Source organism: Podarcis cretensis (genome assembly GCF_951804945.1).
Source record: "Podarcis cretensis genome assembly, chromosome: 9".
Classification (NCBI taxonomy): Eukaryota; Metazoa; Chordata; class Lepidosauria; order Squamata; family Lacertidae; genus Podarcis; species Podarcis cretensis.
Window position 1 is genome coordinate 58,503,210 of NC_137178.1, and position 12,802 is coordinate 58,516,011.

At 45.4% G+C, this 12,802-nt stretch overlaps 1 protein-coding gene across 1 annotated transcript; it reads right to left on the reverse strand.

The window, feature by feature from the left end:
* Positions 1-463: 463 nt before the first annotated feature.
* Positions 464-7,033, reverse strand: FGF20 (fibroblast growth factor 20; the record flags this gene model as incomplete). Its single annotated transcript, XM_079990646.1, has 3 exons — positions 464-1,491; positions 3,223-3,326; positions 6,739-7,033. The coding sequence occupies 3 exons, from the start codon at positions 7,031-7,033 to the stop codon at positions 1,246-1,248; spliced, it is 645 nt and encodes a 214-aa protein (XP_079846772.1). The 3' UTR covers positions 464-1,245.
* Positions 7,034-12,802: the final 5,769 nt, after the last annotated feature.

Here is a 12,802-nt window from a genome sequence, read left to right on the forward strand (position 1 = left end):
TCTTTAAGCATGTATAATGGTACGGAACACTGTATTTTGATATCTGTGAGCCTTCAAGCAACTTCAGGCATTAAAGTGGACCAGGAGAAAACAGGAAGTGCAAGTAACTCAAGTTTTATCTGTTTCCTGTCTCAGAACCCTCCAAGACAAGAGTTTTCAAAGCCATCCTAACCACAGTGGAGGGTGTAGACAATGCTGGTGGGGCTGATGAGAGTTGGAGTCCAACAACTTATGGAGGACACCAGACGCCCATCTCATGACATAACAGTTACTATCAAGGACCAGAGTCATCATGAAGAACCAGAGAGTTGAAAACATAGATGCCTCTGTATAATAACCATGTGCAATCTGAGACATAGGAATAGGAGAGGACTACCCTTGCCTCTGCTACCACTGATTAACAATTCCATTAAGTAACAACAGCGAAACAAACAGATGGAAGTTTATCTTTAATTCCCTTTTAAATGTGCATTTTTTTAAAAAATCCAGTACAAATATAGGGGGCAGTCACAAGGCAGCCAACAACTTTTCCTATGTAAGGCAACGGAGCGTGCACAGAAGTATAACCCCAGTTTATTATTTCCCAACAATGATATTTCCAGAGATGTTGCTCCATTTGAACTCTTTGGGGGATGCAACACCCCTTTTCTTGACACTACCTTGGAGTAAATATTGGCACCATAATTGATTTTTCATTGGGGTAAAGGGTTGTACTCTCTTCATAGCCCAGTAAAAAATAAACTCTGTAATAAATAAATATTTAAAATAAATATATGCACTCTGAAAGTATATAAATTAGGTCCATCCTGAAGGGAAAAACAAATCCAGATTTCACTTCCCGAGTTAGCGCTGTCCCCATAGATTGACACAGCTTGCCATTCATTCTTTTCCTGCCATTTCTTCCATTTTCCTACAATCTGCCTCCACATGCTTTAGGTAGCTATTTGTGTTCTAGGTGAAGGGAGAAAGCAATCCAGAACAGTCTGGCTTGAAGTCCAGTTCCAACTTCTCCTTGTCTACTTGACCGGCGCACGAGTGAGCAAACCAGAAAGAGGTTGACCCACTTGACCTCAAGGCCCACTCTCCTAAATCCAGACGTTGGGCAATGAAGGGCTTGTCTACCACTAACAGCTTCTCTGACAACCGGCACCCTAGATATCTCAGAACTCCACGGCATTCGGAAGTTCTTCGTGCTTTTGTTACCATTGAGGCTAAGAGACTCCATTCTCCTGCAGTGTTCCAACTTCAGCTGAATACTAACACATCCTTGTAGAGCTCTGGTACTCGTTCTGGATCCACCGGCCTGGGCAAGAAATGGGTGAATTTCTGGTGTCTTTTGGACCTCGCCCCGTCTCGGGGACTGCCATCTTTGTTTAGCGCCACAAAGTACCGCCGGCCAGAGTCCCCATGCTTGTACACATTGGAGGAGTATGTGTTGTACCAGTTCTCTTCAAACTGTTCTCTGAAGACACATTCAGGAGTCAGCTTCTCCTGTGGAAATTTTAGGAATAAACACAGAGGTGAGCAATCTGATTGAGTAAATGCCTCAAAGGTCGCATCTCTCAAAAGCAACTTTCCTTTCACTTGCTCAGATAAGAGCTAACTAATCCTTTAGGCAACGACTATTCTTAGGCCACCCCCCAAAAAAATTGTTTTTGGAATAAAAGCTTTTAAAAATGAATTTTGCTTACAAGGCAGCTTTCCCTCTAAAAGTCAGTCTAAATGTGCATCGATACATGTAAATCAGCAGGTACATTTTTATGCAGATTTGTACCATGGGCCTATTTGTGGCATTTTAAGGATCTAGCAATACCCCTAACCCTCCCCACCTCGGATTACCGTATTGGCCCGAATATAAGCCGCACTTTTTTTCCAAATTCCGACCGTGAAAAGTTAAAGCGTGGCTTAAATTCACAACCTTACAAAATTTGGCTTTTATGATGTCGCTGCTGAAACAGACTTAGGGTAAAACGGAATGGGTGTGAGTGCCTGTGGAATTTTAAGGGAGCTACTAATATTAGGGTATTGTCTTGTTTTCTCCCCCCCCCCTTGAATTTTAAAGGTGCGGCTTATTTGCAGGTGAGGCTTATATTTGGGGCAATACAGTATATCCCCTATGCTTCCAGAAGAGAAGCGATAGATCCATTGCTTTAATAAAAGAGTCAAAGGGAAGCATTGGGGATATACAGTGATACCTCTGATTATGAACTTAATTCGTTCAGATGTCCATTCTTAACCTGAAACCGTTCTTAATCTGAGGTACCACTTTAGCTAATGGGGCCTCCCGCTGCCACCACGTGATTTCTGTTCTCATCCTGAGGTAAAGTTCTTAACCCGAGGTACTACTTCCGGGTTAGCGGAGTTTGTAACCCGAAGTGTTTGTAACCCAAGGTGTCTGTAACCCAAGGTACCACTGTACTTAATTGGCCTGAATATAAGATGATTATTTTATTAACAAGGAAAGAAAGAAAGAAAGTACACCCCAGAGTTCCACCGGCTGAATCATAATGGAGCAGCAAATTTCACTGCCGGCAGTCTATGCTCTGGTATTTATATGTATAACTCTTTCATTCTCTCTCTCTCTTTATTTTGGTGAATAGAGAGTGAACTCGGAGCATGACTTGCTTCGCAAGATTGAAATTTGAAGGAAAATATTAGCTACTGAACCCCTTTACAAAACTGTCTGGACTCCTAGACCAGTTTTGCCAACCTGGTTGCCCTTTCGGACTACAACTCCCATCAGCCCTGGCTGCAGCTAGTAGGTGTTGTAAGTCCAAAACCTTTGGAAGGCACCTGGGTTGGCTAAGGCTGTTGTAGATTAACAATATTAAGACTCCCTTGTCCCCTCACTCCTTGCAAATTGGACTTCTTTCTTCCCTCAGAACTAAATGTCATTCACATGAGCACCTGGGCCAGGCTGGCTGGAACCAGATTGCCACTGCATATGAATGAAAAGTGCACCCAATGACTCCTTTAACTCTGCTGGTAGCAGCCAGGGAAGCTGGCCTGACATCTGGGGAAGGGGCATAGCTCAGAGACAGAGCATATCTTTGCATGCAGAATGGTCCGGCACTAGGTGATAGGAAAGGATAATAATAAAAAATGGGTATGATCCAACTTTCTCTGACACCAGCAGCAAAATTGCCAGTGGCTATAACAGATCAAGTCGACAGGAAATCTGAGCTTATAGCACAAGCTGAGTGATACAATGGTAATACTTACAGAGCCATAAAGTTCTCCTTTTTCATTCATTCCAAGGTAAAGGCCGCTGTCCACCCCTCGAATACTGACTAATCCCACGGCCACACTGATGAATTCAAGGATACCTGCATTGAGGAGGGAGAAAAACAAACATTTGTTTTCAACTTCCATGCACGTTGCAGTGAAGACATATTTATAAAATATTACCAAAGGCAGACACAGACTTAGCTATACAAAATCTAACTAATATTTTGTTATAGCACATAACTCCCTCAAAAGGTGTAGCCCTGAGTTACAATGGTTCAAATACTGGGCACGATCCAGACAAAACTAAGCCCTTTGACATTTCATTGATTTCAACGAGAGTGTTAAGCATGCGCCCAAGTCTCTCCAGCTGAAATCAGTGGAACTTATAAGTGCAACTTTGGCTAGGCTATCCCATTCTCTGTTAAATAATAACAGTAATCAAATATTTGGATTGTTGGAAAGGAAGCTTTTGATAAATGCTTTTAAAAACCATGGCTCCCCCCCCCCCTTTTGAAATATTGCCATCTGATTTTAGGCATGGCTTTGAATCTTTCTTCTGTATTTATCAATGCTGTTTTATTTTCCGAACTCCCAAAGCAAGATAATGAATGTTCTATCATTTGCAGCCTTGGGAGTTTTAATTGAAAGTTGCCAGGGTCTTGGTTTGTGTAATGCTGAGTGGCAGCCCAGCCAAATCTTCTACAAAGATCAGATATTAAATCTTCCCACACTGCAAATAAATCATCAGAGATTTCGGAGTTCCCAATATTCAAAGTTCCATTGAAAGACATGGGAGGTATTCTGCCTTTCTGATATCATTTTCAAAGAAAAACTCCCCTCCCCTCCCCCGCTCCAATTCATAATAAGCAGGTGATTCAATCCACAAAGACACCACATCAGACAAACCTATTGAGAATGGCGATAGAATAAAGAAGCACCAAGAATGTTTGATCTCGATCTCAAACTCACTCTCTCTGGAGGTAATTATTCTGTGTTTACATGTTGTAAGAAATTTCCCTTCTGTGCAGAACTCTGCTGAACTGACGTTCTGTTCAGTCTGGAAAACCTTGATGTTTCCAGTGTGTGTTGCAAAATCAGTTAAGAACCTTATGCAATGGGAAACCTGATAGAAAACCTCTCCATTGGCCTTTTGTGTCTGTTCAAACCCCTCCATGCTTGTCAACAGTAGCAGGTTTCTTCAGATAAGGCTGTGCTTCCTACAATCTGTCAGTTTTTGTTTGCTCTTACAAATTAAGCAACCTTTCCCAATCTTGCATTAAGTCTCCTATTGTCATTAAGGCACAGTGTCGAAGCAATGATTCTTCAACATCTACTTCGTTGGGCTGGTCATGTTGTTTGGATGCCTGATCATCGACTTCCAAAGCATCTACCCTATTCCCAACTTAAAAATGGAAAGCATAATGCTGGCGGTCAACAAAAGAGGTTTAAAGACTCTCTCAAGGCAAATCTATAAAAAAAAAGTAGTATAAACACCGATAATTAGGAAACACTGGCCTGCCAGCGCTCCAATTGGATAACAGCCTTTACCAAAGGTGTCATGGACTTTGAAGACACTCGAACTCAGGGCAAAAGGGAGAAACGAGCTAAGAGGAAGGCACATTTGGCAAACCCTCACCATGTGGAAGGATGTGCAGATCCAGAACTGGCCTCCACAGTTACCTATGGACACACGGCTAAGACCGTGTTCTTGGAAGACAATCTTACTCAGCTCCGAGTAATCGCCAGAGAAGAAGAAGAAGAAAACTTGAATCCTAAATAGAGCAAGGGCCTTCTCGGTAGTCGCGCCCACCCTGTGGAACGCCCTCCCATCAGATGTCAAAAAATAAACAACTACCTCACATTTAGAAGACATCTGAAGGCAGCCCTTCAAGCTAGGGAAGTTTTTAATGACTGATGTTTTAATGTATTTTTAATCTTTTGTTGGAAGCCGCCCAGAATGGCTGGGGAAACCCAACCAGATGGGCGGGGTATAAATAATAAATTATTATTATTATTATTATTATTACTACTACTACTACTACTACTACTAATGCAGGTCAGAGATGTAGCAAGTTATCAGACTACTGGCTAGTGTGTCAGGTCACGTGTGGACCTGGGAGACACCTGCTATGCCATAAACTCAATGGTTGGCCTTCCTCAAGTCACCCTACCTTCTTTTTCCAATCTGCGAAATGGGCATAGTAAAAAATCTATAGGGCTGTTGGGAAGAGAATCAAACTATCTTTGCAGGAATACAGCCCTAGACTCACAGTCTCCTCACTGCTCTTAAGGCAGGCAGGCGGCCTGTTCTGTTGCATACAGTGCCTGGCACAGCAGAACTAAATAGGTGTGAAACAGCAGTAGCGGCTGTTGTTTATGCAGGACCAGCACAGTTCAGTTCCACTTTGCACAGCAGCGTCTTGTTAAAGTGCAATCTTGCACACATTTGCATATGCCTAACTCCCACTGGAACGCATGGGGCTTAATACACAGGTAGCAAAGGGCAGGGCTGCATTGCAAACAATTAAGGAAGGCAAGACCTACGTTCATTTGTTAGAAGAAAAATCAAAGCACTGGCAAAGATCAGAGTGAAAGGCTGGAATTGACACGCCCTCTTCCTCCCCTCAGCCAGAGCAGTGTGTCCAGGTATGCCGCTGTGATATGTCTCTGTATTTCCGCATATGCACACACACATGCTGCCTACATACAAGCGGTGCAGATGACTGAGCAAATACATATGGCGTTTCCTTTTTAAAGGGAGAGGTCCTGAGGCTCTCTAGGGCAGCACGCTCTGACCTGGAAGCCCTCTCTTCTCATCCGCACCAACTAATTACCTACTTCCTGCAGGAAAGCACACCTGTGTCCAAAATAGCATGCAACCACCATGAGAATAACTATTGACATAGAAACTGTGGCCCACTGCAGTTTTCAGGTGCAGCGCTATTTCTTGCAAGGATTCCACCCACAACGTTCATCTGCTGCACAGTATAGGATGCAGCTGTCGGTGGTGCTGGAAAGGCACTCTGCACATGCTCAAGGAAATCTTTTTTGTTACTTCATGCCTACAAGGACCTTCTTTCCCCCCCAAAAAAAGGTTGTTGCTCCAAACAAAGCCTTGCAAACTGATGCTGGAGCATGAGACTCTTAATCTCAGAACCATGGGTTGGGGGCAAAGGATTCCTGCATTGCAAGGGGGTTGGACTAGATGATCCTCGGGATCCCTTCCAACTCTACGATTCTAATGATGCCCCCCCCCAATTCCCTCAAGCTCTTGTCTCCAGCATCACCCGGAGCTAGGCTGGCTCCCTTTGCCGCGGTCCTAGCCCGGATTTAAAGCGGTTTATGCCTTTAAGCCAGAGGTCCGTTGCTATACCATCTGTTGCTATAGGATCGCAAGGGGAGAAGAAGCCGCGGAAGGGAGCGAAGCCTGCTTGGAAAGAGAGGGAAGAAAAGAAGGAAGGGAGGGAGGGAGGAAGGAAGGAAGGAAGGGGAAAGAGTGAGGAGCCTTACCGAAGAGGCTGTGGTCTTGCCGAGTGCCTTGCACGCTGCCGTCGGGCAGGATCTGCAGGTGGAAGCCCGTCCTGCAGTAGAGCTGCCTCCGGCGCAGGATGCCTTGCAAGTGCGCCAGCTCCGTGGCCCCCGACGTCGCCGAGCCCCCTCGGAAGCCCCTCTCCACCTGCGCCAGGCGGTCGCCCAGCAGAGGCGGCCTCTCCCCGGACGGAGGCAGGAGGAAGTGGGAGCCCACCTGCTGGCCCAAGCCCTCCAGGCTGCCTAGGAAGCCCCCGACGTCGGCTAAGGGAGCCATGGAGGAGTCCCAGGGAGGAAGGGATGGAGAAGGACGGCGGGGAGATATATATATATCTATATATAATTATGGACAGGTAGATGTATGCAGAGAGTCACGTCTCAAGGCTCACAGCTGGGGCTTCTCCCGGAGGCCAGACTCCGCATCCAGATAGCAGTTGCCTGTCTGGGGAGGCTCTCCTCTCTCCCTAGGCATGGGGCTGGCGGGACTGGGCTGAGCTTGGCATAAACATCCACAGCCGGTGCTGCTGCTGTTGCTGCTGCTGCTTCTGGCTCGATGCAAGCGAGGCCTCTCCAAAATTGCGCGTGGGGGAATCTCTCCAGCTCGCGCTCTATATATAGCCACGTCGGGCGGGTTTCCCCCCTGACATATGCTAATGCGGATGCGCGCCCCGGCGTTTGAAACCCTAGACGGAGCTTTTTCTCTCTCTCCTTGCCGCCCCTCCTCTCACCTTTTTTCCCCTCCGCCTCCACCCTCGCTCTGCAGGGACGGAGGGGAGTTCCTAATGTTCCCCAGCCATTCTCTCGCGCCTTGGCGCACGCCCCTTCGAAGTTAGCAGCCTAGGAAACACCCCTCCCCTCCCCTCCGCCGCCACCAGCACCAGCCCCTCCCTCCCTCCCCACACACACACATACACACACAGAGAGAGAGAGAGAGAGAGAGAGACCAGGTTGTTGTCGGTGGGGCGAAGGATGCCGTCGGTTCCCTGCCTGCTTTTGATGTTCAGGCTTTTCTTCACACAGCATTAAATCGAGAAGGCGCAAAAGCCCAAATTGGCAAGAGGCGCAGGAGTGAGCAGGGTTGGACTTGGGGAGCTTGCAGTGCATTACGCGGACAGGTGCAAGGAAAGGTAAGCGAGAAGCAGGAGAGAAAGGGCGTTACCTGAGGGTTAGACCTGCCCAGACACACATGAAAGAGCAGCGGGCGGGGGAGAGAAAGCAAAAGATCTAACAGTTCCACTCTGAGATTTTTCAGAGCACTCATAAAAGTGTTGCGTTTATTACCCTTTCCTTTTATCACCTTAGGTTTCCCCCCCAAAAGAGGGGGGATTTTGTTTCCAAATGAATTGGCATCGTCAACTGGGGTTTCCCCCTTCCTTGAAGGCTGCTATACTTCATTTATCACAGACAATGTGACACAGGACTATTGTTCTGGTGTGTCTGCTTAACAATCTATCCGAATACAGCAGAACAGATGCATGTCGGGGATCTGGTAGGCTATTGGTGAATATCTACATTTACTGGTCAGTCTCCAGATTAGAAGTGGCCCAGTGGGAAATATCAGAAAATGCTGGTGTTTACCTGTAAATGATGAAGCCAAGTGAATGCTTTCTCCATGGGCATAGACAAGGGAGGACAGGGGTCAACTGCCCCCCCCCCATCAAGCAGAACAATATAAATATTTAATTGACAAATCACATCAGTTCTGCCCCCCAACAATAATCCTGGCTACGTCTATGGCCTTCTGTAAATGACCAAATGTCATTTGCCTAATTTGTGGTGCCCTTCCTCAACCTGGTTGAACTACAATGCCCATAAACCCTGACCATTGGGCATACAGGAGAGCTGTAGTCCAAACTATTTGGAGGGTACCAAATTGGAGAAGGTTGGTGTACAGGGAGAAGAGATGCCACAAGTGTGAATGCCTTTCCAGTTGGATCCTGCAACTGTTTACCAATCAACATCAGCAATGTCAAGTTTCTGACATTTGCCTTAATACATGTGGCCTTACAGCAGGTGTGACGAACCTCTGGCCACCCAGATGTTCTTGGGCTCCATCTCCCATCATTCCTGTCCATTACCTTTGCTGGCTAGGGCTGAGAGGAGTTGAAGGCCAACAACGTCTGGTGGGCCTTAGATACAGTAAATTGTTAGAGCTCACATTATGAACCCATATTACACCAACCAGATTGCCACCAAGCATCCTTGGCAGGGCTGCTTTTTTAGACTGGGGAGGGAATGAGGTTCAGCAACTCTGTGCATAGAATTGCAGTGCCTGGCTGTGCTGTGATCTGAAAAGCTAATCCAATCCTAGGCATGCTCCTAGATCTCCCCATACTGCACGTACCCTGTAGGGAAGGGGAAGGCAGAACCCAACAATGTTTTCTGCTTTTCCCATCAGGTCTCAGGAGGCTAGAACTGATTGCATACATGCCACTTAAAGTGATTCGATAGCACAATCTGAAACATGTTTACTCAAAGCCTCGTTGAGCTCGATAGGGCTTGCTCCCAAGTAGGTAAGTTTAGAATTGTTGCAGCCTGAGAGTGCAAAGCCAAGCATGTCTACTCCAAAGTAAGCCTCTCTGAGTTCAAGGGGCCTGACTCTCAGGAAACCTAAACCTCTCTCCCCCTCTCCTTGGTGTGCATATGTGAGAGTTCAGTCTTCTTGTGTAGTGTTTTTAAGTGATTGATGGTAATGCAGGAAGGCAGATTTGTAATCTCATGTTAACCTTCCTGCAATTTTTTTGGATCACCCATGAATAGAGGGGTTCTATCTGAAACATATTTTTAGTACCACACTCACTGCTCTCCATAGGTGACTAACCTATGACTATCTGGATATTGCTGGACTCCGGCTCCCATCAGCCTCAGCCAGTATGGCCAATGGTTAGAGATGATGAGAGGCATAGTTGAACAACATCTGGAGGATCAAAGTGTCTTCATCTCTGGATGGAGAAACTACCGTATTTTTCGCTCTATAAGACTCACTTTTCCCTCCTAAAAAGTAAGGGGAAATGTGTGTGCATCTTATGGAGCGAATGCAGGCTGCACAGCTATCCCAGAAGCCAGAACAGCAAGAGGGATTGCTGCTTTCGCTGTGCAGCAATCCCTCTTGCTGTTCTGGCTTCTGGGATTCAGAATACTGTAATTTTTTTCTTGTTTTCCTCCTCCAAAAACTAGGTGTGTCTTATGGTCTGGTGCGTCGTATAGAGTGAAAAATACGGTAGTTCCTGGTGCATGGTAAACGCTCTGGTCAAGTAGATATGGAAAGAGTAGGTGTCACATTGAAAGCATGCCTCTGTCTCCTTGAAGAGATGGCAGTCAGACACAAGTATACATTATATAAGAATTGCCGTGCAAAAATCATAGAATTATAGAGTTGGAAGGGACCACAAGGATCATTTAGTCCAACCCCCTGCAGTGCAATGCAGGAATCCTTTGCCCAGTGTGGGCTTCAAACCCACAACCATGAGATTAAAGGTCTTTATTCTCAATACTTACTTAGCTTCTCATTCAGGGCAGGGGCTATGCCCAAGAGCTGTATTGAGACATGGTAGAAGGATGTCAAGTGCTGCTGCTTCCCTCCCTCTCAGCAATCCCTTTTAGGACAAGTGTGAGGAACCTTTAGCCCTCCAGGTGTTGCTGAACTACATTTCCCATCAATCCTGGCAGCATGGCCTACAATGAAGGCTTGTGGGAGTTGTAGTCCCACAAGATCTAGAGAGCCAAAGGTTCCCTGTCCCTGCCTTCAGGTGTTTAGGAATGTATCAAGATGCTGATGGTCATACCTGGTTCCTGACACATGGCAGTCGGAACTATAGTGTTTCTGTTGGAAATGCAGAGGCAGAGAAATATATTAGTTATGCATTTAAAGTGAAAGAAGCTATCAAAAAGTCCATGTTTTGTAATGAAAACATTAGGGAAATAGTCAGTGGGTTTTATTTCTGCATGACTGCCAGGACGTCCTCCTGCTAATCTTTCAAGACCTCTCTGTATTTGGGTTGTTAAAGAGACAAAAGCGATCAAAATGTTTTATGGGAGAACTTTGATAGCTGGGGAAAGATACATTTGCAACTTCCTAGTCTGCTTCTGCAAGCATGGATGTGTTCCTGGCTGGCAAGGGGAAACTTCACAGTTCCCTACCAGAGGGTTGCTCAAGCTTATGAAGGGGAAAGTCCCATCTGTGTGTGGCTTGTTGTTCAATTTTCAGACTCGCATTCCTGACTGCCACTATAATAAACCCCACCTTTTCTTAATAAGGTTAGATAAAAGGTGTGATAGTGGAATCCTCACACAACCTAACCGTCTGTTTCATCTGCTTGGGTTCATCTTTATGCAGGAGAGTTACTACACATGCCTAGGCATGTTTACTCAGAAGTAAGCCCCATTAAGTTCAATTGGGCTTACTCCCAGGTAAGTGTGCATAAGACTGCAGTTTATGTTATGGGTCAGAGGTAGATTGTCCCAAATTTCAAGAGAGAGGTAATAATTATCTCAATTTCCAGATATTTCTATTAAGCAGAGTGTGTGCCTGTATACTGATTGTCCATCAGTTGTTGGGGTGCTTTAATAATGTTGATACCACCACAAGTGGATTAGTGAGTAGAGTAACCAGATGCAAAAGAGGAAAGGGATCCTCTGGTATGAAGAACTAACTTTTGAAAGAGAAGAGGATTGTCTAGTTCCAGAGTCTCAAGAACATGTACTGTACCACAAGCGAGAGCTATCACTCTTCCAGTAGCGATCAATTCCCAATGCAAATGGTGACACTCAGGACCAGCTTCAGATTGTTTCAGAGGCATCTTCTTTTAATATAATTTCAGGTGCAATTAAGTACATCCATATTTTAAATTACAGGTTGGAGTCAGTGTAAGTCCTATTCAGAGTAGACCCATTGAAATTAATAGGCATGGCTAACTTAAGGGCATTAATTCCAGTGGGTCTGCCCTGCATAAGACTTGGTTGAATACCACCTGATGTGTTTCTCTAGCTGGTGTAGTAGCTAGAATTTGGGGACTGGGTAAACCCGGGTTCAAATCTCTGCTCATTAAGGTTGTCTTGATGCAAGAGAACAGGACTGGAGCACCTTTAATAGTTTCATAAAAGAGGGAATGTCATCTGTGCCTGTTGAAATTCCTTCCTCTACACATTCATTGAAGAAACCCCGGTGGCGCTGTGGGTTAAACCACAGAGCCTAGGACTTGCTGATCAGAAGGTCGGTGGTTCAAATCCCTGCGACGGGGTGAGCTCCTGTTGCTCAGTCCCAGCTCCTGCCAACCTAGCAGTTCGAAAGCACGTCAAGTGCAAGTAGATAAATAGGTACTGCTCCAGCGGGAAGGTAAATTGAATTTCCGTGTGCTGCTCTGGTTTGCCAGAAGTGGCTTAGTCATGCTGGCCACATGACCCGGAAGCTGTATGCCGGCTCCCTCGGCCAATAAAGCGAGATGAGCGCCACAACCCCAGAGTCGGTCATGACTGGACCTACTTTATCCTAACCCTGAGCCACAAAGCTTTCTGGGTGACCTTGTCCAGTTTGATTTCTCAGCCTAATTTGCTTCAGAGGTGTTTTGGTGAGTATAAAAGAGCAGGGACCATAGAGTCCACTCTGAGGGTTGTATCCATTGTTAGTTATACTCCAGAGTAGACCCATTTCAATTAATGCACATGACTAACTTAGGTTCGTTCATGTCAATGGGTTTACTCCAGCTGGAACTTAACTGGATACATCCATGACATTTTAGGAGGAATGGTAGGATATAAATAAAAAGTGTATCATTGTTAATCACACTTTCATGTGCAAAATTGTTTACAATATTTTTAATAAAAATTCCTTATCACCCTGTAAGAGAGAAAGAGCTTATTATTTGCATTTTAAAGTTGGAGAAAGTAACTTTATTTCCCAGATCCATAAAATCTGAATCTCGTCCGCTGACTGGCTCAGTACAAAACACACTAGTTCACGTGTGTTTTGGGAACATTAATGTAACCCTAGTATTGCAAAGTGTATTATTTCCCGCCTTAATACACTGTATATTCTCATCTAGATAAA